This window comes from Stomoxys calcitrans, chromosome 5 (assembly GCF_963082655.1).
Source record: "Stomoxys calcitrans chromosome 5, idStoCalc2.1, whole genome shotgun sequence".
Taxonomy (NCBI): domain Eukaryota; kingdom Metazoa; phylum Arthropoda; class Insecta; order Diptera; family Muscidae; genus Stomoxys; species Stomoxys calcitrans.
In genome coordinates, this window is record NC_081556.1 from 89,209,468 (window position 1) to 89,236,659 (window position 27,192).

The window sequence follows — 27,192 nt, forward strand, 5'->3', positions numbered from 1 at the left end:
TGGTCTCATTTGTACAACAACCACAAATCAGATGGTCCGCCATCAAGGAAAAGTGAACCAATAAAACAAGTAAAAATGATGCCGGCAATAGTTTCAAGTGTTGCCACTATAAGCAAACAAGGCGGATTTAAAAAGGTGGTCCCACGCGAACAGGCGGCCAGGTTTGACGGTATTAAGATGTCAGATTTTTGTTTGCATTCTCTGTTGTTAACATTCTTTCTCGCATATTATCTGCTCATGTACACACCCGGGCTCAAGAAGTCAAATCGGGCGATCGGTTTATATGGGAGCTATATAAGGTTATATACCTATTTTTGACTGTACTTGGCACAGTTATTAGAAGTCATAACTGAACCCTACATGCCAAATTTCAGCCAAATCGCACAAAAATTGCGGCTTCCAGGGGCTCAAAAAATTAAATCGGGAGATCGGTTTATATAGGAGCTATATCAGGTTATATACCTATTTTTGACTGTACTTGGCACAGTTATCAGAAGTCGTAACAGAACCCTACATGCCAAATTTTAGCCAAATCGCACAAAAATTGCGGCTTCCTGGGGCTCAAGAAGTCAAATCGGGAGATCGGTTTATATGGGAGCTATATCTAAATCTAAACCGATATGGCCCATTTCCAAACCCCAATGACTTACATCGATATTAAGTTCAAATATTTTGAGGTGTTACAAACGGGATGACTAAAATCGGTATAAAATCGACTTGAAACTAAATCCATTTCGATTTTTATCGACTTCAGAGTCGATTAAATGATTTTTTTAGCCAGTAAAAGTCGACCTCGATTTTTCGACTATTTTCAATAAAAAGTCGATTAATCGATTAAACCCCTAGAACGAGTCAAAAGACAATAACGAGACGAACAATCAACAAGAAAATACGAAATTTTTATTGAAAATTAGGAATTTTTAATTTTTTTAAACGCGATTCAACTCTCTTCTACTCGATAGTGGACACATTGGTAAAGGAACTTTTGGCATTGGTATTGGGAACAAAGCTAAAAGCCAAAACAAAGGAGTGAAACCACTAAAAAATTGGTCGACTATTACGTGTGGTGAAGTGGATACGAAAAATATTTGTGAAAGAAAAAAGAAACCCCGAAAAAGACAACGTTGACAGCTCCAAAGACCGTCTTCGAGTCAAGTGTGCGTGTGTTTGTGGGGCTGTGTGAGTGCGTTCGTGGTAGAGGGGTCGCAGATTTCCCAACGGCGGCGGATAACGTTGGACAAACGAAAGAAATATTGAAGTGAAACAATAAAAAAAGAGCTCTGCTACGTGATAAAATGCGAATGTAAAGAAATTTTCTTTAAATTGTAAGAGACACAAAGGGCAAAACAAAGGCCAACAGGCCACCACCACAAGCAAATATCATATCTTCCTCAGGGATTTTGTTGGAACGGGGCCATACACTTGCGAGAAAGGACAACAACAGTATTTAGTTGATTTGGCCCCTAAAAAAGGGGCCAAGTCCATGCGAATATTTCGCCAGTTTGGATTTTGAGAAACCATTGAATGGGACTGCTTCATTATTATGGTGTCCACCAGAAAACAATGACACGTTGCCACCCTTTTGCTTTTCTACATTGAATAGCAGCGATTGATGCTCCCCTCGAGAACATCATAAACTAAAAAAAAAGAACAAAAGAGGGTCATTCGTTTTGCGTATTTAAAATTGATGTCAGATATACAATTTTATGGTGGTGCCTATAAAGAATTTGAAGTAAACAACAATAAAAACAGAAAAAACCTTATCCAAAAAATTAAATCATATCCAAATTTATTTGCCAAGCTGCAATTATACAGCAAAGTAAAACAACTGTTAATTCAGCAACAACAACAAGGACAAACGTTTGTTCCATTTTTACCTCGGCGCTCCTGTGGCTGGTGACATTCATTGAGTTTCCAGTACAATAGCGCTATATACATATGTCATACCGGTGACGGACGAGACACCCAAAGCCAACCAAACGACGTCTCTTTCAACCTTAATTTCCTTTTGTGGGGATTTGTGTTGCGCGATCATCTTTACACTCCACCCAATCCCCACCCCCAAAAGTTGTCGCCGTTTTTTCCTCTCCCTCTACTCTGTCGATTGATTTCATTATTTTTTCTGTTTATATCGGTTCGTGCGCTGTCGCCGCTGAGTCGTGTGTCTGTTGTGTGTGTGTGATCTTGTCAGTGAAATTTTTTTCGTGAAACTAAAAAATCGTTGATTTTTTTAGGTTTCTTTCGAAAAAAATTATCCAAGAGATCCTGACACAACTGACCCGAGTGCTGCTGTAACGCCGTTCCACCTTGAATGGGAGAGCTATGAACCTAGACCATCTGAAATCGACGCTGACGCAGATTGGTAATTTGGTCAAACATTTAAATAAGAAAAATTTTGCTGAAACAACTGAACAACTAAATCAGGTAAGTCAATCACTTAGTAGTTCCCTTAATGAAAAAATACAATGTGCGATTCTTCATATGAAACGTGCTATCATTGGTGTATTGCGATGTTTTAAAACGTTCATTCGTTTCATGTGCTATGATAATTCCATTTGTGTGTTTAGACAAAATGTGTTGACAAAATATGTATTAAATTTGACATGTTCGAAATAGACACTACATATATGTACCATAGATATAATAAGTAAGTGTATCCCATAAGTGGAATCATAAGTACCGAGCTAACGTCTTTCCGACACGTCTATATATACATATGTAGGATAAGCAAGTAGGATAACATCGCGTCTTCTGTCGTTTTTGCTACGTATTTGGGGGAATACACTCGGAGACACGTTTGTTTAATTGGAAAAACCGCCGCCTGTTGTGGATGTTTTTATAGAAGTGTGTTGTTGTTGTTGTAGCCACATTCTCATGTGGAGGTGGCGATCCTCGTCAAGCTCCTTTAGGTGAGCAAGTTCGTTCCGGTCCAAAGAACCGATAGCCGCGGGAGCAGTGTGGTTATTTTTTATTTAAAGGCGCCATTAACTCACCTTGTCATATCAAGCATCATAGGCACTCAGTATTTGTGCAAGAGCCGGTGCCGCCCGGCCTCTCACTGAGACTCTTCGCTCAATACCGCCGATTGTACGTGACTGCCGTTGCAGCTACTCCGTATGGAGCATTCCACAATCCGCAACCTGTGAACGCCCAGTAGCTCGCAGCTAAGCTTGTCATGACATAAATGAACACCACACAGATCGGACCTCAATGTTCCAGCCTGTGTTGTGCTCACAGCTATCCCGATCAAGGATAGAAGTGTATTGCTATTCTTATGTTAAATATCCAAATCTAGTAAGTCTGCGACTAAGTTTGAGCACATCCAGAAGCATATGGTCCTCAGTCGAGTTGGCCTCACACCTAACTCTTCACAGAGAAGCGCTGAATGTGATATGTACTTGATCTGAGATCTTTGCAATTGTACGTGAAGTGCGCATCGTTGAAGCCTGCCGTCAGACTTAGCGAGTCAGGGACATGGCGTTCTTTGGATTTCGGGAGTTCATTTTTTCGGCGCAAGGCCGCTGGAGTGGGTATACCACGTGAAATTGGCGACATAATGGACTATGTGCCGGGAAGATCCTTCTTTGATGGCGACCTGGGCGGGGCATGGGTTTTTGTTGAGTTTCTGGGAATTAGGGAGTCATATAGTATTCTGGATGCCTTTCTGACTCAGGTTTTTGGGATGACACAATTTATGTGGACAATCAGGCGGCACTGAAAGCCCTGGCTTCTTCGGGTCACGTGAGGTTGAGGCTTGTCGGTAGATTCAGGATGCTTTACGTATGGGGGGTTGCTGTCAGATTGTGCTTGGTTCCAAGTCATCAAGGGATGACCAGGAAGAAAGCGAGTGACTAGCTGGTCAGGTTTGGGTCGCGGATTGCGACGGCGATGGTGAACCCCACTTTGTGTTAGCTGTTTAAGATGGTGAATTTCTACTATGATGAATGCGCAGACTCGGCATGGGCTGGCGTTGTGGGCTGCAGAGTTGCCAAGGCCCTCTGCGGAGGAGGAGGAGTCACGCGATGGCTGGGAGAAGGCGTAGGATAATGGTCGATCACCTCTTCTCTACTATATACAGTGTTTCGACCCCCGATTCATTCCGGAATATTGTAAGGATTGCTGACTGGGCGGCCCTCTAGTCAGTAAAACTTCTTTCGGTCTCTATGCTGGCCTTTCGTTTATCTTCATTATCTTTTAACTGTTTTCGTTTTCCCTTCTCCCCTATTTAATTTATTTCTAGGACAAACACAATGGACCAGAAGTCCCCGAGTAAAGCGGTTGGCAACTAACGTTGCAATGCGTGTTCTTTTACGTAACCTGGCTCTTCAGAAGTTGAGGCGGCTTCATATGCCGGGGATGCAATTGAGCCAGAACTACTATGGTTAGCACAAAGAGTCTTACTTCTTCAGATGCAATGGGTGGCGGTAAATCTCCATGGACTAAGTGCACTCGGCGGTTCTATTTTGTGGCGCTAAACCTCATGCTCTTGATCTTGCAGATCCACCATGATATCTTTGAGCGGTGAATTCCTTTCCGCCAGATGGACGTTGGGATATTCTCTGCGATAAGAGCTTGACGAGGATCGCCACCTTCACATATAAATGTGGCTACAACAAAATTAGGTTTTTTAAAGCGATCTGGCTTTTTCAACTGTTGTTGTTGTAGTCACATTGGTATATAGAGCTAGCGATCCTGCTCAAGCTCGTAGGTGAGCAAGCTCGTTCCGGTCAATAGGACCGAACGCCGCGGGAACGTCATGGCCATTGGTTATTTAAATGCGCCATTGTCGCCTTGTCAAAACGAGTATCATAAGCACTCTATATTTGTGCAAGAACCGGTGCCACCCGACCTCTCACTGAGAGTCTCCACTCAATATGATTGTTCGCGACTACAGTTGCAGCTACTCCATATACGAAGCATTCCATTACCCTCAACATGTGAACGTGGCCGGAAGCTCTCAGCTCAGCTTCTCTTGATAACAATGAACACCACACGAATTGGAGCTCAGATTTCCAACCCGTGTGGTGCTTATAGTCATCCCGTGGCGGGAAGCTTCTCTTGGTACCACAAAGATTGAAGCTCAAAGTTCCAGTCTGTGTGGTGCTCACAGCTATCCTGTGCCGGGTAAATGTCTGTGTCTTATCCTTTAGTGGTGCAAGAAGTTAAATCGGGATACATATTTGATATGCGCTATACCATAGATCGTGATTGCCCAATTCTTGGGTCGTATTGCATCCAAATAATTTTTATATGTTTGTTGTTGTTTTAGCAACATTTGTATGAGGAGGTGGCGACCCTTCAAGCTCCTGTAGGTGAGCAAGCTTTTTCCGGTCTATAGGACCGTTCGCCACGGCAACGTTATGACCACTGGTTATTTAAAGCGCCAATAACTAGCCTTGTCATATCGAATATCAGAGGCACTCTGTATTTAGCGAAGAGCCGGTGCCGCCAGGCCTCTCACCAAGAATCTCCACTCGTTACCGCAGATTGTCCGCGACTGCAATTGCAGCTACTCCGTGCGGAGTACTTCACTATCCGCAACCTGTGGAAACCCACGGTAACCTTCATCTTAGCTTCTCATGATACTGATGAACACCACACAGATTACTCTACTCCCAAAGATCTTGTATGTGAGCCCACCATTTCCGATTGGCTTTCTTGTTCGTTTGGCGATGGACAACCTAAAGAAATTTTTCTTCATATTGGATAACAAATGCGTATGTTTCTTCCAAATACTTACTTCTCTACTCCCAAAGAACTCTCATGAGAGTCCTGTATTGTTTGATCAGCCTACATGTTCATTTGGGAAAGACCCATAACATTTGTCCCCAAAATTAGATATTAGATTCGTTCTCTACTTTCAAATACCTTTTATTTGATTCCTATTGTTTCTGGATACACCAGATTCGTATTCTACAACAATTTCTAATGCATTAGAACAATGTTTGTGCCAGATTCATACCGGCAAATACAAAATATTTCATGTAAGGCCCTATTGACCAGATTCGACTTTATATACCTTTGAGATCTGTTTTGGACTTGACATGGTCCCCATATTGTCTCGATCGATCTATATGTTCGTTCGGGGTATTGAGGGTTCTGGTTAATACGCTTGACATCAAATGTTTATACCAGATTCTTTATCTATTTCAAATAATTTTTTGTAACGTTTGGAATGTTTTTGAGGTGCCACCCAGAATAGCTGCAAATTTGGTTATCAGAATCAGATATAATCTCAAATACCTTTATTGTCCCGGTCAGTCTACTTGTCCGTTTACCAGATTCCTGATTTACCAGATTTTTAAGTTTTTTGAGGTTAGCCCCTTAATATAAGGTTTTTTTCCGTTCACATATTTAGATGATTTCATTAGGTGGCCTATCTAGTGGTTTCCCACCTTTTAGGTCAGCTCACAATAAAAATCATAACCCTAGTCGTTGTTTTTTGCAATAAATGGCCTCGATCGCCGCTGCAGTAGACCATAAGTAATGGAATCGACGCTGTATCTTTTCTTACCATGAACTGCTGGATCTAGTATAAATAAGCAACAACAATTGCAAGGCTAGGTTTTTACGCATATTTCGCGCAAGTTTACCAAATTTGATTATTGAGAGAAATGGCGTATGCCTATTTATAGATCATCTAGCGGTTGGGCAAAACTTCTATTTACATCTATCAACACCTTAAAATGGTTAATAGCCGTCATTCCATCGTTTTTCTGTCCTATACACCAGAACGATATTTCAAGTGTGGTACGATTCTTTGATTACCTAAGCCCAAATCCCCAAAAAACTGTCTTGAAATATTTTACTCTTAGGTCATTTTGAAAAATTTTCAATTTGCAAGTGCCTTTTGTATATTTAGATACTCAAAAACTTACATCGATAATCTTTCTGAGATTGTTTGTTATTTCCAGTTTATGTTTAATTAATAGTTGTTTTTTACTGCAACTTTTACCTTTGAATAAGAAATTCTATACGAATTTAAACTTTAGGTGATCCACAGTGCACTGGGCAAAATACATGCTGTGTTTAGTAAACATGCGAACAGTTGTTAGCATCATTTAGAAAACAACTGTTTTCTTTAATGCTAACTAAACATGGTCGGAATACCTGCTTAGTCACTGTGGCTAATGGACATAGCTTTCTATGCAGTTATTAACAGCAATTGAACCAATATATTACAAAAAGCAAAGGGAGATATAAAAGTAAATTGTTCGTTTTTTAGCACAATAGTATTATTTAATTTGTTTTTTATTGTTATAAATCCCATTTTTTGTTTGGTGCCTTTCTATTAAATACGAGTTAATGCATCTCTGTGACTTTAGGGTTGCCATGTAAATTTGAACGAAAATCGTTTTTTATATAGAATTATATATTAAAGGGGTTTCTAATAACATGTCTTATTTTGCTATTCAAATAAAAATTTAATTTTTGTGATAAATAGATGCAAAGGGATGCAGATTAGCCTGTATAATAAATAAACTGTGCAAAAACTAAATTTTTCACAATTACATTTTGAAGAAAACAAGTCTTTTTGATATCCCTTATTATTTATTTATTTTATTTTTTATTTGAAATTAATCAATCAAACTCCCTTAGTGGAATATATATTGATAGGACGGAAGAAATCGAGATAAAATATTTATTTTATCGTTAGGATTTCGTATTGTTTACTACGATATTAATTGTGAAACTCGAAATAATTTATTTTTGTAGAAGTCGCAGGTTTAGGCTAGAGCATGCTCTGACAGGTATAATCCTGGCAAAATTCCGGTGCGCAGACCGTACTGCAAGGGGAATCCTAATGGTTACACTGTTGATTAAATCCAGATCTATAAGCGACGTCAGCTGGTGGCCCCATCTGGAAAAGGCTTCTTTTTTTTATAAGGCTAAGTTTATAAAAAATGCTAAAATAATGCATCTACGTTTATTATTTAAAAAATAAACTCTTGTGTTTTTTTGGGAATATAAGCCTTAAAGCCCGTTCTATTTGATTTTTCATATATGAGAATCTATGTTTTTATTTATTTATTTTAATTAATCAAAGATCTTCCACCCGGGGATAACATTGCTATATAACAAGTATTTAAGTTTTTAAAACACAATAATCGACATAAAAATGTCATGATATTACCACTTAAAATAAATAGCTGACAAGTTAATGATCGTAAAACTATTATTAATATTTTTTGATAACATAAAATTTCTTTTAATTTTACCATAAATAATGAGGGAATGTCCTACTAAATAAAATCGGCAAGTTTTTTGCTTTATAATCTATTATCTAAATAAGGAATCGCAAAAAGTAAAATAATACCAACCTTAATAGAAAAACAATGCTTTTGCTTTCGTCTTACGTTGTATTAAGACTATTTTCATTTGTTGTGATGGCAACATTGGCACTTAATGCAGTGTTTCTGCGTGGCGTATAGAAAAGTGAATTTAAAACTTCCAGATTTCAAACATTTCCATTGATGTAAAAAAATGGGCTCTAAAATATTCATACCAATTATTTTTTAAACCTTTATTTTGCTAATCTGCACATTTTGTGCAGATTCACAACTCCAATTCGATTTTTTTTTTTAATTTTCTCATTCTATCATTCTTTTGCTAACAAACTTTTGCAACGCTGTATCACAATCACTTTTGCCGACGCCACAATGAAGAAAATTTTCTCTGCTGGTTCGTCGTCGTTGTGTGAAAAAATCGGAAAAGAAATCTAATCTTAAAACAATTTTATTCTGATAAAAATCTCAGTGTTTGAATGAATAATGCAATAATAATAAACTTGAAACAAAGTTCTACACATTGTTGTTAAAATAGAACAGTGAATACAAATTTGAGTGCAGAAAAAAAACATTACATTTTTCATCGAACTTGCTACGGCCTAAAAAGAAAAAACCAAAAAATCTTCACATACGCTGCTGCTTTCTTTTCGCTGCCTGCCAAACAATTTCTTGTGATACAGGAACCACTTTAGAAATTGTGAACACAACAATATCTTGAAGAAAAGCTAACTTTGTACTGGATTGAAGTTAATTGAAGACCTATAATCGTATTTTAATTGATCTACCAGAAGGTATTTTAAGCTTTAAGTATAGGTTTTTTTATTTGCAAGTTTTCTTTGTGTGGTTTTTTCCCTGCATCTTTTATTAACTCATTCTTCTGTTTCGATATGTATAGCTGTCTCGTTTTTCGTTTCGTCTCCTGTCATTGTTTATGTGTATTCGTTCGTGTGGGTTCTGTCGAATTTTTGTTTCTGTGTGTGTTTCCAATGCTTCCGTTTTGGGGTTGCCACAGGGTTTAGAAAATTTAATACGTGGGTATTCTTTAGTGTGCACAATCTTTTTAGGTGCTATTACACGAAATGTGGTTTACATATGTGTAGGCCCTTTCTGTGCCACCATGACTTCTTATGTACGGCAAATACGAATAGAGCGCTCTCTAATCGTCTTGTGTGTCTTCATGTGTCTACTTGAATATTTGATGAAATAAGAGATCGTTTTAATCGAAGAAGAATTGCTAATTTATTCAAAAATCCATATTTCATACTAAATATTTGGCAGCTATCGCGTTGAAATACACATGAGAATACATATTGTCTAATACTATAGCAATTGGCACTACCTAGGAATCTTTTTTACTTACTGCTCGCCGTTGACATCGGAGGTGTTCCAAATCATTTTCATAATTATTTATTGTAAAAAATGTTTTATATATACAAACCTACTTTTGCCAGACAGAAATCCAAATCAGCTCTGCGCAGAAAGACCGAGAAGGTCTTGGAGATGGTATATATTGTGGCATGATCTGGGCCATAATAATAGACCTACAAATTAAATGTGTAGCAGCAGCCACTCAGTTATAAGAGCAAAGTCCATGGGTGAGTGGATAGAAAATGCAACTAGGTCATATCCCGGTATAACCAAGGTGAATATGGGAAACTCGACTGATTTACCAGATATTTCCAATGGAATACCTGAGACGACAGGTTTGAAGTTTAATTCGAGCCCAAAACACCTAGGAACTCTAGTGTACAATTGCCATCTGGTAGGCTGGAACATTGAGACCCGGTCTGTGTGGTGTTCATAGCTGTCACGAGAAGCTTGGCTGCGAGCTACCGGGCTCGTCCACAGGTTGCGGAAAGCGGAATACTCTATACGGAATAGCTGCAACGGCAGTCGCGGGCAATCAGCAGTATCGAGCGAAGAGTCTCAGTGGGAGGTCGGGCGGCACCGGCTATTGCACAAATACTGAATGGCGAGTTATTGGCGCCTATAAATAACCAATGGCCACTCTGTTCCCACAGCGAATGAGCTTGCTCACCTACAGAAGGATCGCCACCTCCACATGGAAATGTGGCTTCAACAACAACAACATCAAGTGTACGTCCCTGGCCTAAGACCCGAACTCCTTCCTATTGAGTTGCGACAGGAGTTGAGCATATACACTTGTCTTTTGATCTTTCCCTCGACGTTAAAATAACGCTCAGGTACTTGGCCTCTGAAGAAGTTTGCAGCTACTCCATCCAGGAGAGGTCCCCTGGAAACGCTCAGCTTGGAAAGCACAAGCTCTGCCTTTACGGGGCCCTCTGATTTTTCGAGATAAAGCTCAAAGCCCAACGGATAACAAATGGTTCAAATTGGGGTTGTGAACGATCCAAGATAAAGTGTCCCAAAAGTTTCACTCATCTTGTGTCATGAATTAGCGGACATAAACATGCGCAAGTTATGAGGCTTTTTAAAGCGATGAAATGGAAAGGATTTTTTTTACTTTAATTTAATTTTTAAGCTAATCCGCCCCATTTCACTATGGACATAAACCTAATCCTGCAATATGTTTGTTGTGCGCTCAAAATACTAAAAGTAAACTTGTAAAAAGAAAATCGAAGTTAGCAAGTAAGTCCGTGCTACTTACAAAATCCATAATTGTTTTTATACCACGCTCCTAAGTTGGTTCATGTCTGGTATGACATAGGAAATGCTTCAACGAAATTGATAGCTATACTGACCTACTTCCTAGCTCCTTTTAGTAATAGCGTCGTCTTTTCACGTTCCGGATCTCCCCAAAGAATTTTCGTGGTCCTGCCAACCGGTTCGCTGTTCCAAAGTGTCGTCGTTCGTCGTCCACGCCCTTAACTCGGACAACGTCGACTCGAAAGGCTTCGGGTTAACCAAGTTTATTGACGGCAGTCCTCTGGCCTTCACTGCCAAATCGTCTGCTCTTTCATTTCCCCTTACTCCGCTATGGCCCGGTACCCAAACGATATGAATCGGGTCATCCTCAGACAACGAATTAATCTTTTTCCTACGTGGCCTTACCGTCTTGGCTGTTATTGCTCTGATCGTCAGTTTACTGTCCCTTAAGATGTTCACAATCGACGTCCTCGCGTTAACAACGCACCACCTCACGGGATCGCGTGGAACTCATCGCTGCAGTACCTTAGTCTGTGATATAACATTGTACTAAAATATATTAGCCTGATCTTTTAGCGGCTCAAGCAGTTAAATTTGGTTAGACCGGGGCCGAATGTAATATACGGTTTACCATAGATCGCGTAGAAACTACCCATTAGTTATTTACAGGAGCAATAACTAGCCTTGTCATATCGAGCAGTATTTATGCAAGAGCCGGTACCGCCTGGCCTCTCACTGAGACTCTCCGCTCGATACCGCTAATTGTCCGTGACTGCAATTGCAGCTACTACGTGTGGAGCATTCCACTATCCGCAACCTTTGGAAGCTCCCGGTAACTCCAGCTAAGCTTCTTGAGCTAACGATGAGCACCACACAGGTCGGAGCTCAAAGATCCACCCCGTATCAGCTCGGGCAGGATTGTATGTTTGTTGTTGTAGCCACATGTCTATATTTGGAGGTGGCGATCGTCGTCAAACTCCTATACCTACCGATCGCCGCGGGAACACGATGGCAATTGGTTATTTACAGGCGCAATAAATAGCCTTGACACTCAGTATTTATGCAAGAGCCGGTACCGCCCGGCCTCTCACTGAGACCAGAATCTCCGCTCGATACTGCTAATTGTCCGTGACTGCAATTGTAACTACTCCGTGTGGAGCATTCCACTATCCGCAACCTATTGACGCGTCCGGTATCTCGCAGCTACCAAACAGATCGGAAGCTATTGTATATATGAGCATGGACCGATAAGGTACATTTACAATCCAGCTATAAGGTACATTATTCCAGCTATAACTCCTATGCACCCTGATCCTCATAGTGAATTTGCCAAGAATATCTCCACATTTAAATGAGTGGCTACAATAACAATAAATACCAACATTAGTGAGGAATAACCATCGATTATATTTTTTCTGATCTCGGCACTATTCTATAACTAGGCGTTCATGGCAGGCATTTTAATCCCCGGCGTTTAAGCTCAATAATAAACGGTCCTTTTTTATAGCCGAGTCCGAACGGCGAGCCGCAGAGCGACAACTCTTTGGAGAGAAGTTTTTCATGGCATTGGGAGAGGAAACCAACGTTGATACGAACCTAGCCTTTCAGCGTCATAGGCTACTTTCAGCACTACAGTGGCCTCCTAATAAGTTTAAAATCTTTCTGGGTGTTGATGCATAACGTAACTAATTTGTTATCAATGTATTGAATTTTCAATATAACTGTGGGCAATTGCGTGGTAACTGGCGCTACTACAATCAATGTCATGAGCCATATTTTTAACATAAATGTTTGGCGGGGCAGAAATGGAAATGACACTAAAGTTTGGGGTAATTGTACCCATTGCAGTGTGGTCTACACATTGGTATTGCTGGTCTCTTTCTACAAATCCAATAATACAAAATCGTACAAATCACATTTTACGTCCAATAAATAGATGTCTTAAGCCTGTTGTGACATAAATGTTTTGTTCTTACGTAAACCTAGCTCCAATTTTACAGTTCAAATGGCAAAATTGTCATAATAATTTCGAAAAGCTAATCACTGTTAATTGCCGTAGTTGATGTAACCCTGCACTCCACTCACTCTACGTATTGATTGCTCAAATTGAGGGGTTACAATAAAGTTTCTATATATGGACAATATAATCATGCCAAACCATATTTTCACAGCCCACAAACGTTTTTGTCACTATTTTTTAGGTATAATAACAACTAAGGCAAAACGTATACTCACACACACACACACACACACACTCACACATCAACTTTGAACCAATTTTGCCCCTTGTAAAATCGTTGGATTTTTGTTAATTCTCACTTTGTATTCTTCCCTTTTTCAGTTAATTGAAGAATTTGGCTTAGAAGCGGATCGTCACTGTCTGCGTTGTCTATTTGTGAGTATCAATTTTAATGACCCGGCATTAACGTCAACCAACTCGCCATCGTCGTCATCATTATCAAACGTTCAACAACAGCAACAACAACAGGTCTTACTTGCTAAACTATTGCAAATTCAACTGGAACTGCAATTGAACAAAGCGGCGCATATATCAAATATTTGCTTTGCCATTGATAGCTGTTGGCCCCAACAGAAGGTTGGTTTGTACACGAATCCCTTTAAGTCATACCCAGCTTTTGCAATGCTGACTCTTTGATTTTCTTTCTATTGCAGAGCCTAAAGCCGTCCTCCCACTTCATCACTCAAATTGTTCGCATAACCGGCATCAACAAGTTGTGTGAATGTGTTGTAAGCTTGTCGCTGACACATTCTAGCCACTCGGATTTGCGCACATATGCCAATGATCAGCTGCGTAAAGGTCTACCTGAGTTAATTGAGTCGTACTTGGGTAAAAATCAACAGTCTGCAGCTGTCATCAGTAGCTTACACGACGCCTCATTGGATCTAATTCAACTGCTGCTGACCTGCTTGGATTTGTATGTGGTTGATAAACGTTTACGTCAGCAATTTGTACAGAAATTAAGAGAGGAGTTCCCTCGAGAACGCGTACCGTTGATCTTGGCACCATATTTGTATGCTTCGCCCACATCTTTGAATGCTGCGGACTATGCAGATGGAGATGGAATAGTATCTTCGTTGGCGCCACAAAACGCTATCAACACTAATGGCTTTATTAGGGAAGTACCCATAGAAGATATCTATGACAATTTGTGCGAAAACATATTTTCCCAACACGACTACAACAATATTATGGAAACATCTTGGATTAATTTAATCCTAGAAATCGGCTATGAGTTCACTTCCAGTCTCGAAGAATGTAAAAATCATCTGCGTAGTGGTGGCTCGACTGGTGGCAACAATAGTGGCGGCGGTGGTAGTGGGGGTGGTGGTGCCGGCGGCAATGCCAGCGGCGCAGCTGGTGGTGTAAACAACCAGCGTGAATTACAACCTCAGGATGTAGCCAAGGTCATAGGACTTATGTGCCGACGGCACACATCCCTGCTTGATTGTAATGTGAATTTGCCCACAGCGGCAAATTTTTGGCCCCAACAAAGCTCCCAGAATAGCCAACAGCAACAGAATGCTAATAACAATAACAGCAATGACAATTCCGCCGCGAACACCGACAAAAGTAACAATGGAAATGACAAAAAGGACAAGCCCGCAGGTGGCAATAGCTCTGCTGGTGGCACCGGCAGCACTGACACAACTCAGGCCTGGAAACCTGATGTTTTTGTGCAGGCTTTAAAAGAGGTTGCACCACAATTAAATTGGAAAGAAGTTTGTTTGGAACTCGACCACCCAGAGTTTATAATCAAGGATCGAATTGGCATCGATCTACTCTTGACAATTTTCCGCTTAGCCACCCAATCGAATCTGTTTCCACATCCAGAATGCATTTATCGTCATTGGCAAAATGTGGAGGGGCAGTTCTCCCTCATAGCAGTGATGTTGAAAAATCCCGATCTTTTCTCGTTTGCCGACTACATTTTCAGCCCTGCGCCGGTGGAAATGTTGAAGACCCCTCCGGACGTGGAAAACAAAGAAATATGTGCTTGGAAATCACTCCACCTGGTTGAGGTTCTACTGTATATAGCAGATCATGGTTTATATGCCCAAGTCCATGAGTTGCTGAAATTCCCGGCACAACATTGTCCTGATGTGTTATTCCTTTCTTTGCTGCATATAAATCCACCTCTCACAGCTTTAAGGCAGGAGTTGTTCAGTCAACTCATACCAACGTTTTTAGCTAATCATCCCAATTCAGGTGTAATATTGGCGAGCGCTTGGAATTCCAATAACTTTGGCATGACCCTGAGGCCTCTTATAATGCATGCCATGTCCGAGTGGTACTTGAGGGGAACGGAATACGATCAGGTGAAACTCTCACGGATATTAGATGTAGCTCAGGATCTAAAGGCATTGTCTACATTGCTGAATGCGCGCTCGTTCTTGTTTGTGATCGATTTGGCATGCTTGGCTTCCCGAAGGGAGTATTTGAAACTCGAAAAGTGGTTAAGTGATAAAATACGTGAACACGGCGAACAATTCATACAGGCAATGTTGAAATGTTTACAGAGACGTTGCCCACAAATCACAAATGCGAAAATACCAGACGACCAATTGCCGCCCAAGCAAGCCCAATTGCCGCCAGAAACTGTGAACACAATGCTCTCCTGTTTGCAGGCATGCATAGGCAATGTGCCGCACGACATTGCCGAATTGATAATGCAAATGACAGCTAATTGCTCCATAATGGCCAACAAGGCTCGAGCTGCTGCGGCAGCCGCTGTGCAACAAGGGCCCCTTGTGCCCACCCAAAGTGCAATGCGTGGCCATCGTGGCTTAGACATGAATGCAGCGGGCGTGGGAGGTGTTGGCGGCGTGCCCGGCGGTGTACCTCCACCGTTCTCAGCCAATCTTAATGCTCAACAGATGTTTGGTCCTACCATGGATACCTTATCAAATCTGACTACCAATATAGCTGGCCTAAATTTAGGTGGTCCCAATGGAGCGTTCAACTTTGGCAATGTACTCAACAATTTAGTTTCCACACCGGCGTCTCCATCTCGTCTAATGAATCCAGCTGCTGCTAGCCCATACCCAATGAATCCAATGCAAATGCCTGCTCCACCACCTGCTGTGGGTGGGTTGGGAAGAATGCCGCCAGCAGCGCCTCAGCCCACGCCAACGCCGCCCAATCCCAATAACCCCATCATAGACGGCTTTCAAGGACCCGTCTCCAAGGAGATCGAAGATGAAGCTAATTCGTATTTCCAACGAATCTACAACCACCCCCCTCATCCAACGCTCTCCATAGACGAGGTACTCGACATCCTTCAACGTTTCAAAGAATCAAACAATCGCCGCGAACAGGAAGTGTACCAATGCATGCTGCGAAATCTCTTCGAAGAGTATCGTTTCTTTGCCCATTACCCCGAAAAAGAGCTGCAAATAACCGCTCAATTGTTTGGTGGTATCATTGAACGTAATCTCGTTCCAACATTTGTTGCCTTGGGGTTAGCGCTGCGCTGCGTCCTCGATGCCTTACGCAAACCGGAGGGATCGAAGCTTTATTACTTTGGCATAACCGCCTTAGACCGTTTCAAAACTCGACTCCATACCTACAACAAATACTGCGAGTACATACGATCCATACCACACTTCAAAGATTTCCCTCCACTTCTTATACAGTATGTGGAATTCGGCTACTTGGGCCAGGAACCTCCGCCCGGAAAATTAATGTTGATGGGGGCGGGAGGTTCAGGTCAACAGCCTCCGGACTCTATATACCGTAGTAACTCAGTAACAGGTTAGTATAAGTATATCTCCTTACCATATCCTCACCAAACTGTATCATTAAACTCCAACTATCACTTCTCTATCAATTCAAGGGAATATTGTTACTACGCCCACTCAACAGAAGCCCATGGTGGTGGCACATCCAGCACGTATGAAGTCCATAGCCACAGCTACGAATATCGATACGCTATTGGTGGCCAATCAAGAGGAAAAAATCACCGTTCCTCCCGAGGCCATACAAGATAAGACTGCTTTCATCTTCAATAATCTTAGTCAGCTGAATATACCACAAAAGGTGGAGGAAATCAAAGATATTATGACCAAGGAGTACTGGCCATGGATGTCGCAATATTTGGTGCTGAAAAGAGCCTCAATGGAGTTCAATTTCCATACGCTTTACTTTAACTTTCTGGAAGCTTTGATGAATCCGGACATCAACAGATATGTCACCAAAGAAACTATACGCAACATTAAAGTGCTGCTACGCTCCGACAAGGGTGTGGTCAATTTCTCTGATCGCAGTCTGCTTAAAAATCTTGGCCATTGGTTGGGTATGATGACTTTGGCCCGCAACAAACCAATTTTACAAATTGATTTGGATTTGAAGTCTCTGTTGGCCGAGGCATATCACAAAGGCCAGCAGGAGTTGCTGTTTGTAGTACCATTTGTAGCAAAAATTCTCGAATCCTCTGGAAAGTCCAAAGTATTTAAGTCACCCAATCCCTGGACCATGGCCATTATGAATGTCCTGGGAGAATTGCATCAGGAGCCTGAATTGAAGTTGAATTTGAAATTTGAAATTGAAGTACTGTGTAAAAGTCTCAATATCGACTTGAACAAGTTGAAGCCTATCATCTACCTTAAGGATCCCGCACGATATGCTATGATAGAAAATCAAATGGCCCAACCAAAGCCAAAGGCAATTGAGGCGGGACCGTCACAGCAACAGCAGCAACAACAACAGCAGCAGCAGCAACAACAGCCTCAACCACAGCAACAGCCGCCACAACCGCAACAACCAACACCCACTCCACCCCACCAGCATCCAATGATGACTGAAGCCGATGCTCAGGCTATTATGATGGCCAACTCAGCTGGATCCGGAGGTGTCGTACCTGGTGGCGGTGCAATACCCTCGCCCAGCATACCCAATGATCAGGTGGGACCTAATATGATGCCCGCGCCAGAACCGCGCTACTCATACGTCGACATTAACGTAACAAATTTCCAATTGATTACCCAACATGTGGTGCTCTCGCCCAACATCGCTTTCATTCACGTCAATCCAAATATCAAGCATTTGGTTTTGAATGCCATTGAACGAACTATAACGGAATGGCTGCAGCCAGTAGTGGATCGATGCGTTCGTATCGCTGCCTCAACCACAGAACAAATTGTGCGAAAGGACTTTGCTCTCGACCCCGAGGAACACCGCATGCGTACGGCCGCCCATCAAATGGTGCGTAATTTAGCCGCTGGTATGGCTATGATAACTTGCAAGGATCAAATTACGCAAACATTGAACAACAATCTGAGGAAAGCGTTTATGACCACACTTCCTGGTCCGCCCTCTTTCCAAGAGATTGAGGGTGCTTCTATCCAACTTACCAATGACAATGTGGAATTGGCTTGTGCTTTTATTGAAAAAACTGCGGCAGAAAAGGCTACACCCGAGGTGGACAGACGTTTGGCTGCAGACTTCGAAACCAGGAAAATGGCCCGCGAAGAGAATAGCCGTTACTTCGATGCACAAATTTTGGCCTATCAGTCAGAGCGTTTGCCTGAACAAGTTCGCTTGAAGATGGGAGGAGTGCCACCCAACCAGTTTGCCGTTTATGCCGAGTTTGCCCGCAATATCCCGGGCTTCCAAGTCATGAGTGACCGTGATATAGCTTTATTCCTGCCTAAGCCTCAGGAAATGCCCCCGACTTTCCCTACTGATGAAATGGGTTTGATGTATGCCGAGTTGGCCAGCAAAATGGAAACGTTTCTTAACAGTTGCTTGAACAACAACAATCTGCAATTGCAGGCTGGCAAAATGCACGCCCTCCTTAATGCGCTCATGGTCACCAGACGCATACGTGACAACGATTCCGCATTGAATCTACTAACACGATGTGTGGAAGGATTTGTCGAAGGTCTGATCAACATACCCGAACATGTGGAACAAATGAAACTCTATCGGGATATACATTTGCGAATTTTGACACTATTGCAAAATACATTCGGAGCTCCGGCCACAGAACGGGCCATTACGAAGAGTGTCTTTGATATACGCGAGGAAGCTCGCTACAATGTGGAAGCCATTAAACTGTTGATAACATCGCATTTTTTAAATTTGCCCCAATTTGATGTGCTCTTGCGGGAATCCATGGATAATGGCAATAATTTTTTGGCCGTTACCTTCGCTATTACATTGATGGAACGTTTGCTAACAGATGAACGCTCCACATCAATAATTGCAGAAACAGAGCTTCTGGTCACCATAGAGATGTTGAGTCGCCTGACCCAGCATCGTCATCGGTATCCCGAAGCTTTGTCTCACTTAATCGATATGCTATTCGGAAGTAGCAATACCATGGATGCCGGAACATTCGGTGCTGTGACCGATCGATTTTTGGCCGGCGCTACTCAATACATTCATTCAGGAATGCAGCATGTAAGGGTAAGTGATGCGAACTTTTAAAGTAGCACCATTAATTTCAATTCCAATCAATTAATTTTCTTTTGAAGTCTAACGATTGTGATGACCCGCCCGGCTTGCAAGAGAAAACTGAATTCCTACTCAAAGACTGGGTAGGCATCTATTCGCAGTCGCACAATCTCTCGCGAGAAACAAAAAATTTCGGTTCATTTGTACAGAAAATGAATTTGTATGGCATCCTGAAAACCGATGATTTAATTACACGGTTCTTCCGGCAAGCTACACAATTTTGCATGGATTTGGTGTATCGCATTTTAAATGACCACTCACACTCGGCAGCACAGGCGAAGGCAAAGATCTTCCATTGGATCGATGCTTTTGTACACTTGATTGCCTTGCTGGTGCGACATTCTGGCGAATCTGGTAATCCAACGACCAAAATCAATTTACTCAACAAAGTATTGGGCATTGTTTTGGGCATACTGTTGCAAGATCAAGAGGTCCATTGCAATTCATTCCAACAGCTGGGCTATCATCGTTTCTTTGTCATGCTATTCCTGGAGCTGAGCTCGCCCGATGCTGTTCTGGAATCTCTCATGCACAGTATTGTCACAGCATTTTCACACACGTATCATCTCTTGAATCCATCGCTGGCGCCAGGATTTTGCTATGCATGGCTGGAGTTGATCTCACATCGCATCTTCATCGGACGAATCTTGGCCCAAATACCTCAACAGAAGGGTTGGCCCCTGTATGCCCAGCTACTATTGGATTTGTTCAAGTATCTGGCACCATTCCTACGGAACGCCGAACTAGCGAAGCCAGTACAATTGTTGTATAAAGGAACGCTGCGGGTTCTGCTTGTCTTACTCCACGACTTCCCCGAGTTTTTGTGTGACTATCATTTTGGCTTCTGTGATGCCATACCACCAAACTGTATACAAATGCGCAATATCATATTGGCTGCTTTTCCACGCAACATGCGCCTTCCCGATCCCTTCACCCCGAATCTGAAGGTTGATATGTTGGCCGAGACAGCCACAGCTCCAAAGATCTGTTCAAATTATGTGATGAACATTCAACCGGCCAATTTTAAGAAGGATCTTGATTCGTATTTAAAAGCCAGAGCTCCTGTTACATTCCTTTCGGAGTTGCGTAGCCACTTGCAGATATCAAATGAGCCGGGATCGCGTTACAATATACCGCTTATGAATGCCCTGGTATTGTATGTGGGTACTCAAGCCATTGCACATATTAGGTAGGTTTTTTGTGTGTGTGTATGAAACTATTCAAACGAGCTAAAGGACACGCATTTTTACTTTTTTCTCCTTTAGAAATAAGAACTTAATACCCAATACATCGAATGTTGCACATAGCGCCCACATGGATATATTCCAGAATCTGGCTGTTGATCTAGATACCGAGGGACGTTATCTGTTTTTGAATGCAATTGCCAATCAATTGCGTTATCCGAACAGTCATACACATTACTTCAGCTGTGCCGTTCTACATCTATTTGCCGAGGCCAATTCCGAGGCAATACAGGAGCAAATTACACGAGTTCTCTTGGAGCGTGTCATCGTTAGTCGTCCACATCCGTGGGGTCTTTTAATTACCTTCATCGAATTGATAAAGAACCCCGCCTACAAATTCTGGGAGCATGATTTTGTGCATTGTGCTCCAGAAATATCAAAGTAAGTAGCAATTAAATATGTATTTACATCTATGCTATGCACTCAAAACTGTTGTCAGGTGTAATTTCCGGATAAGTTGGAATACGAACAAAAAAAGTGATCCGCAAGAAGTACTTTTTATAGCAAAGGTTAAATTATTTACAATAAGAGTTTACCAGAATTTTTTTTCATTCTTTCATTTTTATTAATCAAACATCGCTCACCCGGTAAAATTTGGCTAAACTTGTTGCAAAATGAAAATTTTGTCCACTAAGGGACAGGGGCAAACTTCTCACCTATCAATGAGTGCAGTCCAATTCACGTTTTAATCTCAATGATAAGGGGCCTCCTTTTTATACTACACTTCTTTCGAGAGACTTTTTACATGGGATAGTACCTCACAAATGCTGCCAGCACAAGGAGGGGAAAGCTACCGCTGAAATTTTTCTGATGGTCTCGCCAGGATTCAAACACAGGCGTTAAGCTTCATAGGCGGCCATGCTAACCTGTTATTGTTATTAACCCTAAATAATACCGAAGCTTATTATGATCTTCTTTCTCCTTTTTTAAATGCCCTCTACACCTGTCGATTGTTAGGTAGGAAAAGAGGGTCCAGATATTGATCCGGCCCATGCCATATGGACATAACCTAAGCCAGTGCTAATAACAAAATCCTTAATTGTTCTGCATACTACGCCCCTAATTCGGTTCATGTCTAGGTTTGTCTATGGCGGTGTCAACGTCTCATCATCTTCCCCGTCCTGGTTGTTATTGCCCTGATGGCCAGTTTACTGTCCTTAAATCTGTTTGCATTCGACATCCTCGCGTTAACACCATATCACCTCACGCATTCCGTGAATGCCCGGATCTGCGCCTGCAGGACCGTATGGTCAGGCAGTCGAAAACAGATCTCAGTCTATGTTCTCACTGTAGACCCCAAGCCCACTCTGTCCTCTAGCTTTGATTCATCTGTATAGCATGAAATTCCATGGTGGAAATACCAGAGTTCCATCAATCCAACACTGTGGCGGTGGCAGCAGCACATCGCACTCGACCTCAAGAGTTGTCTCTGGTATCCGGGTAGACAGGAGTTGGTGCACGGGTTCTTTACGGAGTTGTTTCGGTCGGTTCTTACCTCTGGTATGACAGCTGTGTGCTCCTCAGAATGATCGAGTGGGTACAGTGGTGTTGTTGTAACCGGATTGACTATCGGGCCAATCCAGTACGTACAACCGTCTGCCATGGGATTGGTGCACGGGTTCTTTACGCAGTTGTTTGGTATGACAGCTGTGTGTTGTATCTGCCATGGGATTGAGGGTACAGAGTGCCATGGGTATGTTGTTATCTGGCGCCAGGAAGAAAGCGTGACCGGAATAAGATTTACGATCCTAGTCCAATCTGCGTCGACATATGCCTTAGGTGGTTGATCTGTACGCCTGTATCGCAGTTTGAAGTCTTTAGTGGCAGATAAATACTGAAGTATGTGCTTCGCTGTTTGTTCATGCTCTTTGTGGGTTCTTTATTTCTCTGGGCCAATTTATTGAAAGAATGCAATATATCTGGTCTGGTAATTATGGCCAAATACGTCAATGTGCCTATAAGCGACTGGTACCGTTGATTATCAACATTTTTCTCTCTTGCAGGATATTTGGAAAACGAGTGGTCGAGTGGTGTTGATGCTGGTTGGCAGTATTGCATTTGGTATTCCCGCAACATATTTTCTATATATACTCGATGGCCAATTCGTAACTCCCATGTGTTTCCTTCTCTCTCTGTTTCCATACCAAGAAATTGTTTGACATTGCCATTATCCACCAAATTCAACCTTGAAGCGATCTGCTTTTTAATCATCTCTACATCGGCTAAATCGGAACAAGCAATTAACAAGTCATCCACGTAGACGGCAATTAAATTGTAGTTTCCGTGTTCATTGCGGTTATACAAACAGGGCTCATTTTTGGAACGTTGGAATCCAATCTCCCGTATTGCAGCACCTAATGTTGAGTTCCATGCTCATCCGAATTGCTTGAGGCCATATATCGCTTTTCTCAATCGCAGTACTTTATTCGAGTATTGATCTTCTCCATCGGGTTGCTTCATATAAACTTCCTCGCTTAAATCAATGTTGAGATACCCTGTCAATATGTCTATATGACGCATATACAGATTCTTTTCTGCTGGGAGGGCGCATACCATACGAATTGTTGAATAGCGTACTACTTGTGAAAACGTATCGCTGTAATTTATACCGAACTGTTGTCCACATACCTTTGCAATATTGCCTTTTTCGTTCTTCTTCGCATTAAAGAAACACTTACAACCAATGACCTTTGTATCTTCAGGGATATCAACTAATGACCATGCATTGCATTATATACTTCAGCCATTGCATTTTTCCACATTCCTGCTTGATCGCTGGAATTTACCTCTTGCATTGTACGTGGAATGTGAATTTCTTTTGGAACAATACCAACAAACCCAAGGGTATTCTCAACTGCGGGTTGAGCTTCCGAGAAATTTTCCTGATTTTCGAAGCCTTGAAAATCATCTACAGAACTGGAGTCCTGCTCTGCAACATTTCCTTGGTCAGAAGGTTCATTTTCTTCGTCAGGTTCATCATGCAACACAAATAGAGACATTTCTAGGTATGGATTATGTGATGTGATAACCGATTCGGACATCACAAGCTCGTCGACAGAGGGTATTTCGTCGCTAACTAATCCTTTTTGGCAAAAGATGAAGTCGCTCTTCTCAACGATCTTTCTCTCCCCCACATCATATAATCGATATGCCTTGGCCGTTAAGGAATATCCTAAAAATATATATTCCTTACCTTTTGCAGAAAATGTGTTCGTTTGCCACGACTGGAGATCCAAAGATTCGAAAGTGTCCGACAGACGGTCTCTCCACACCATACCTCATGTGGAGTTTTTTCCACCAATCGCTTTAGTTAGAGATCTGTTGCGTATATACATGGAAGTGTTCACAGCTTCCGCCCCTAATGACTCGCTTATATTCGGATGGACAATCATGCTGCAAGCCATTTGAACGATTGTCCTATTGGCGCGCTCTGCGACTCCATTCTGTTGTGGTGTATGGGTACAGTGATTTGAGTTGCATTCCATTATCTTCCAAAAGTTTATTAAATGTAGTGCTGACATACTGCCTTTCCTCCATTGTCATTTCGTAAAGCCTTGATTTTTCTTCCAGTCTGGTTCTCGACAAAAAAAACTTAAAAATCTTGAATTTTTCGATGACATCGTTCTTATTTTTAATGAAATAAACGAAAATCATTTTCGGGTGGTCATCAATAAATGTTACAAAATAACGCGAGCCACCTATAGACTATTCCTATTCATCGGCCCACACACATCTGTGTAAACCAAATCATGTAAGCCTTCGGATCTGGTCTGGCTTTGAGGAAAAGGCTGTGCTGTTACCTTTGCCTTTTTACAAGTAATTAAATGTATTTACTTGGGAATTTTCCGCAAATCAAGATCCCCAACAGCATTCTTATTCGCAGATCCGTTAAGCTTTTAAAGTTAAGTTTTTGCTCCACTCCTACAGAGCAAGGATTGATGCCGACGTGCAAGATGTATGTCCCGATTGTAACCAGGGACCGCACGATACACGTCACCTGGATAACTGCCCAGCCAGACCCACTCGACTCACACCCAATTCCCTGTGGACGCACTCCATCTTAGTCTCAGAGTTCCTGGGTCTTGACACTCAACAGAATCAAGCAGACGAAAGATAGAACACAACAAACTGCTACAACAACAACAACCATGTACAAATGCACGTTTTTTAGCAAAGCAGAAGATTAACATAACCATAGGTTATTGATACTCTTATTCAGCGTTCAAGTAAAGCACAAAGGCATATGTTAAGCTTCCCATTTGCTGTAACATTTTATATTAATGTAGATTTACAACGTTTATAAACTCTCCTGAGGTCTTACTTAAATGCAAGGTACACAACAATAAGATTTGGCTGTAATTTTACACGTCATGCTTTGTTATAATTTACAGGCACAATGGAAGAGTACTTCGGTGGTGGGAGCTTTCTAAATGTCTCGATGCATTTCAGACTACTGACTGCTTTCAATCTTAGATTAAGTGGTAGTGCCAACTGACAACTGTTGGTTGGTAGATAATGTGATAAGGCAATCGCTATAGAGTGATTACAACTCCATTACTAGGTTAAGGCGCCGGTTTATTAGCTCAATGACTAACACAAGATTTCTTTTGTTAATATATTTACAGGCTCTTTGAATCGGTTGCACGTTCTTGCATGGTTAAGTCCAATCATCCCCAACAAATGAACAACATGGTGGATGGTGAGATACAAGAGATCAATTAAATTTTAATTTTAAATTAAAATACACCCAAAAAAGTTCAACAACCAATTAAAATTTAAATGAATTCTCTTTCTTTTGTCTGTCTTGGATAGAACAAACAGAATGGCACATAGAACGATAACTAGCCACAGACTACCAACTGACCAACAACCACAGTGACAGCGACAACCAATGTAACAAAGCGATAAACATCAAGAACACGAAGTTCATCAACTGCACCCCATACAAACAAAAGGAAGATACTACAAACAATTGCATATACAAATGATTAACGAATTAAGAATTTTGCAACCCATTTCTAAATTTTATTTTTAATGTTTTTATTTCATTATTTTTTTTTTAGTTTATCATACTATACACATAAAGCGAAAAAAGTCCAAAAAAAATTGAAAAAACCAAAAAAAAATCTTAAACTTTTTTTTATTATATTATAAATTAATATTCTCTTGTAAGTAGTTTAATATAAATAGTTTTTTGTGTGAAAAGAAGAGAAAAAAATTTAAATTAATTTTTAAAGAATATCTTTTGATGTATTATATGTAACACAAATCACAACAACAATAAAACTTAATTATAAATGGAAAATATCATTTTGAACAATAACCAATTCTTAAGAAAGAAAAAGTTGTAAAAAAACACAAAAAAACTTGAGATTGAAACAACACTTTCATAAAAACGAATTCAATGAATATGCAATAATTGTAGAAAGTTCGAAATAAAACAATTATTATAATAACTCAAATCGAAAAATCATGTAAATATTTACATACATCTATACTCTAAGCATAGACACAAAAAAGATGTTCAACATAAGGGAAGCTCAGAAACAAAAACGCCAACAACCCTCGAGTACCCAATATTGGCCCGCAGAATGTTAAGGGAAACTGTATCCAGTTTTTTTGTTTAGCTTAATAATTGTAGGGAAAATGCAAATGCAAAGATGATTTTACAAGCAACAAATCCATATGCACACTGGAAAATGTTATTTTTGTTTGTTTGTTTGTTATTTTTGGTTATATAAACTTGTAAGTGAATTTATCCAGTTTTTTCTATTTTGTTGCTCAACAAGTGTTTCGGCATTTTTTTATTTGAACTTGATTTTAAACCGCTTTTATAATGACTTTCCCCTATTGAAACAAGAAACATTTTACCTTAATTTTATGAGGAAAACGTCAAAAATGTCTTAACAACAAACAACTCAAATAATTTAGAAGAATGTAATGAATGTATAAATCACATAAACAACAAAGCAAATTACAATGGCTTTAATTGTATAACCGCTGTAAAATCCCAAAAAAAAAACAAAAACAAAATCTCTTCCCTTTTTTAAACATACCAGCCAATAATTGATCTATATATATATATTAAACGCATTAAAATGAATAAAATAAAAAAACAACAAACATTTACATTTAAGTCACGTCAATATTGAAAAAGAATAAATCATATGTATACATAATTGCAAAAAAAAACGATGAATTTTTATTTGAAACGTGGTGAATTTGGGGCTTAATTATCGCATCCGTTATCGAGTGAGTTTTTGTTCGAAGATTAATTTTGAGGAAGTGTCAAACAGTAATCGATTTCGGGGAAGAAAAGATCGATCCGCCGAGCACATTTTGCCATGGGAAAAATAACCACGTAGTGGTAGTAGTAGTAGTGGTGTTTATTGAGTCTTCTTATTTTCGATTACATTGAAATGTATTGCATATCGGTTATCGATTACTTTAAAGCAAACAAACTTAGAACTGTTGTTGTTTCGTTCTAGTACACGATGAATTGGTCTACTCGCTACATGCTAACATGATTGTATGTACATATATGTGAATGAGAATC

General features: G+C 40.8%; 1 protein-coding gene across 1 annotated transcript; it reads left to right on the forward strand.

The window, feature by feature from the left end:
• The first annotated feature begins 860 nt into the window (after positions 1-860).
• Positions 861-25,980, forward strand: LOC106081687 (CCR4-NOT transcription complex subunit 1). The gene is made up of 8 exons (XM_013243836.2): positions 861-2,424; positions 13,258-13,512; positions 13,590-16,689; positions 16,772-19,344; positions 19,413-20,581; positions 20,658-21,017; positions 25,262-25,335; positions 25,449-25,980. The coding sequence occupies exons 1-8, from the start codon at positions 2,323-2,325 to the stop codon at positions 25,475-25,477; spliced, it is 7,662 nt and encodes a 2,553-aa protein (XP_013099290.1). The 5' UTR covers positions 861-2,322; the 3' UTR covers positions 25,478-25,980.
• The last annotated feature ends 1,212 nt before the right edge of the window (positions 25,981-27,192 follow it).

Coding starts and splice junctions, on each gene's coding strand:
- LOC106081687 (XM_013243836.2), top strand. CDS start 2,323: ATGAACCTAGACCATCTGAAATCGACGCTGACGCAGATTGGTAATTTG. Junction 19,345..19,412: donor CAGGAATGCAGCATGTAAGG/GTAAGTGATGCG, acceptor TTTCTTTTGAAG/TCTAACGATTGTGATGACCC. Junction 25,336..25,448: donor AATGAACAACATGGTGGATG/GTGAGATACAAG, acceptor TGTCTTGGATAG/AACAAACAGAATGGCACATA.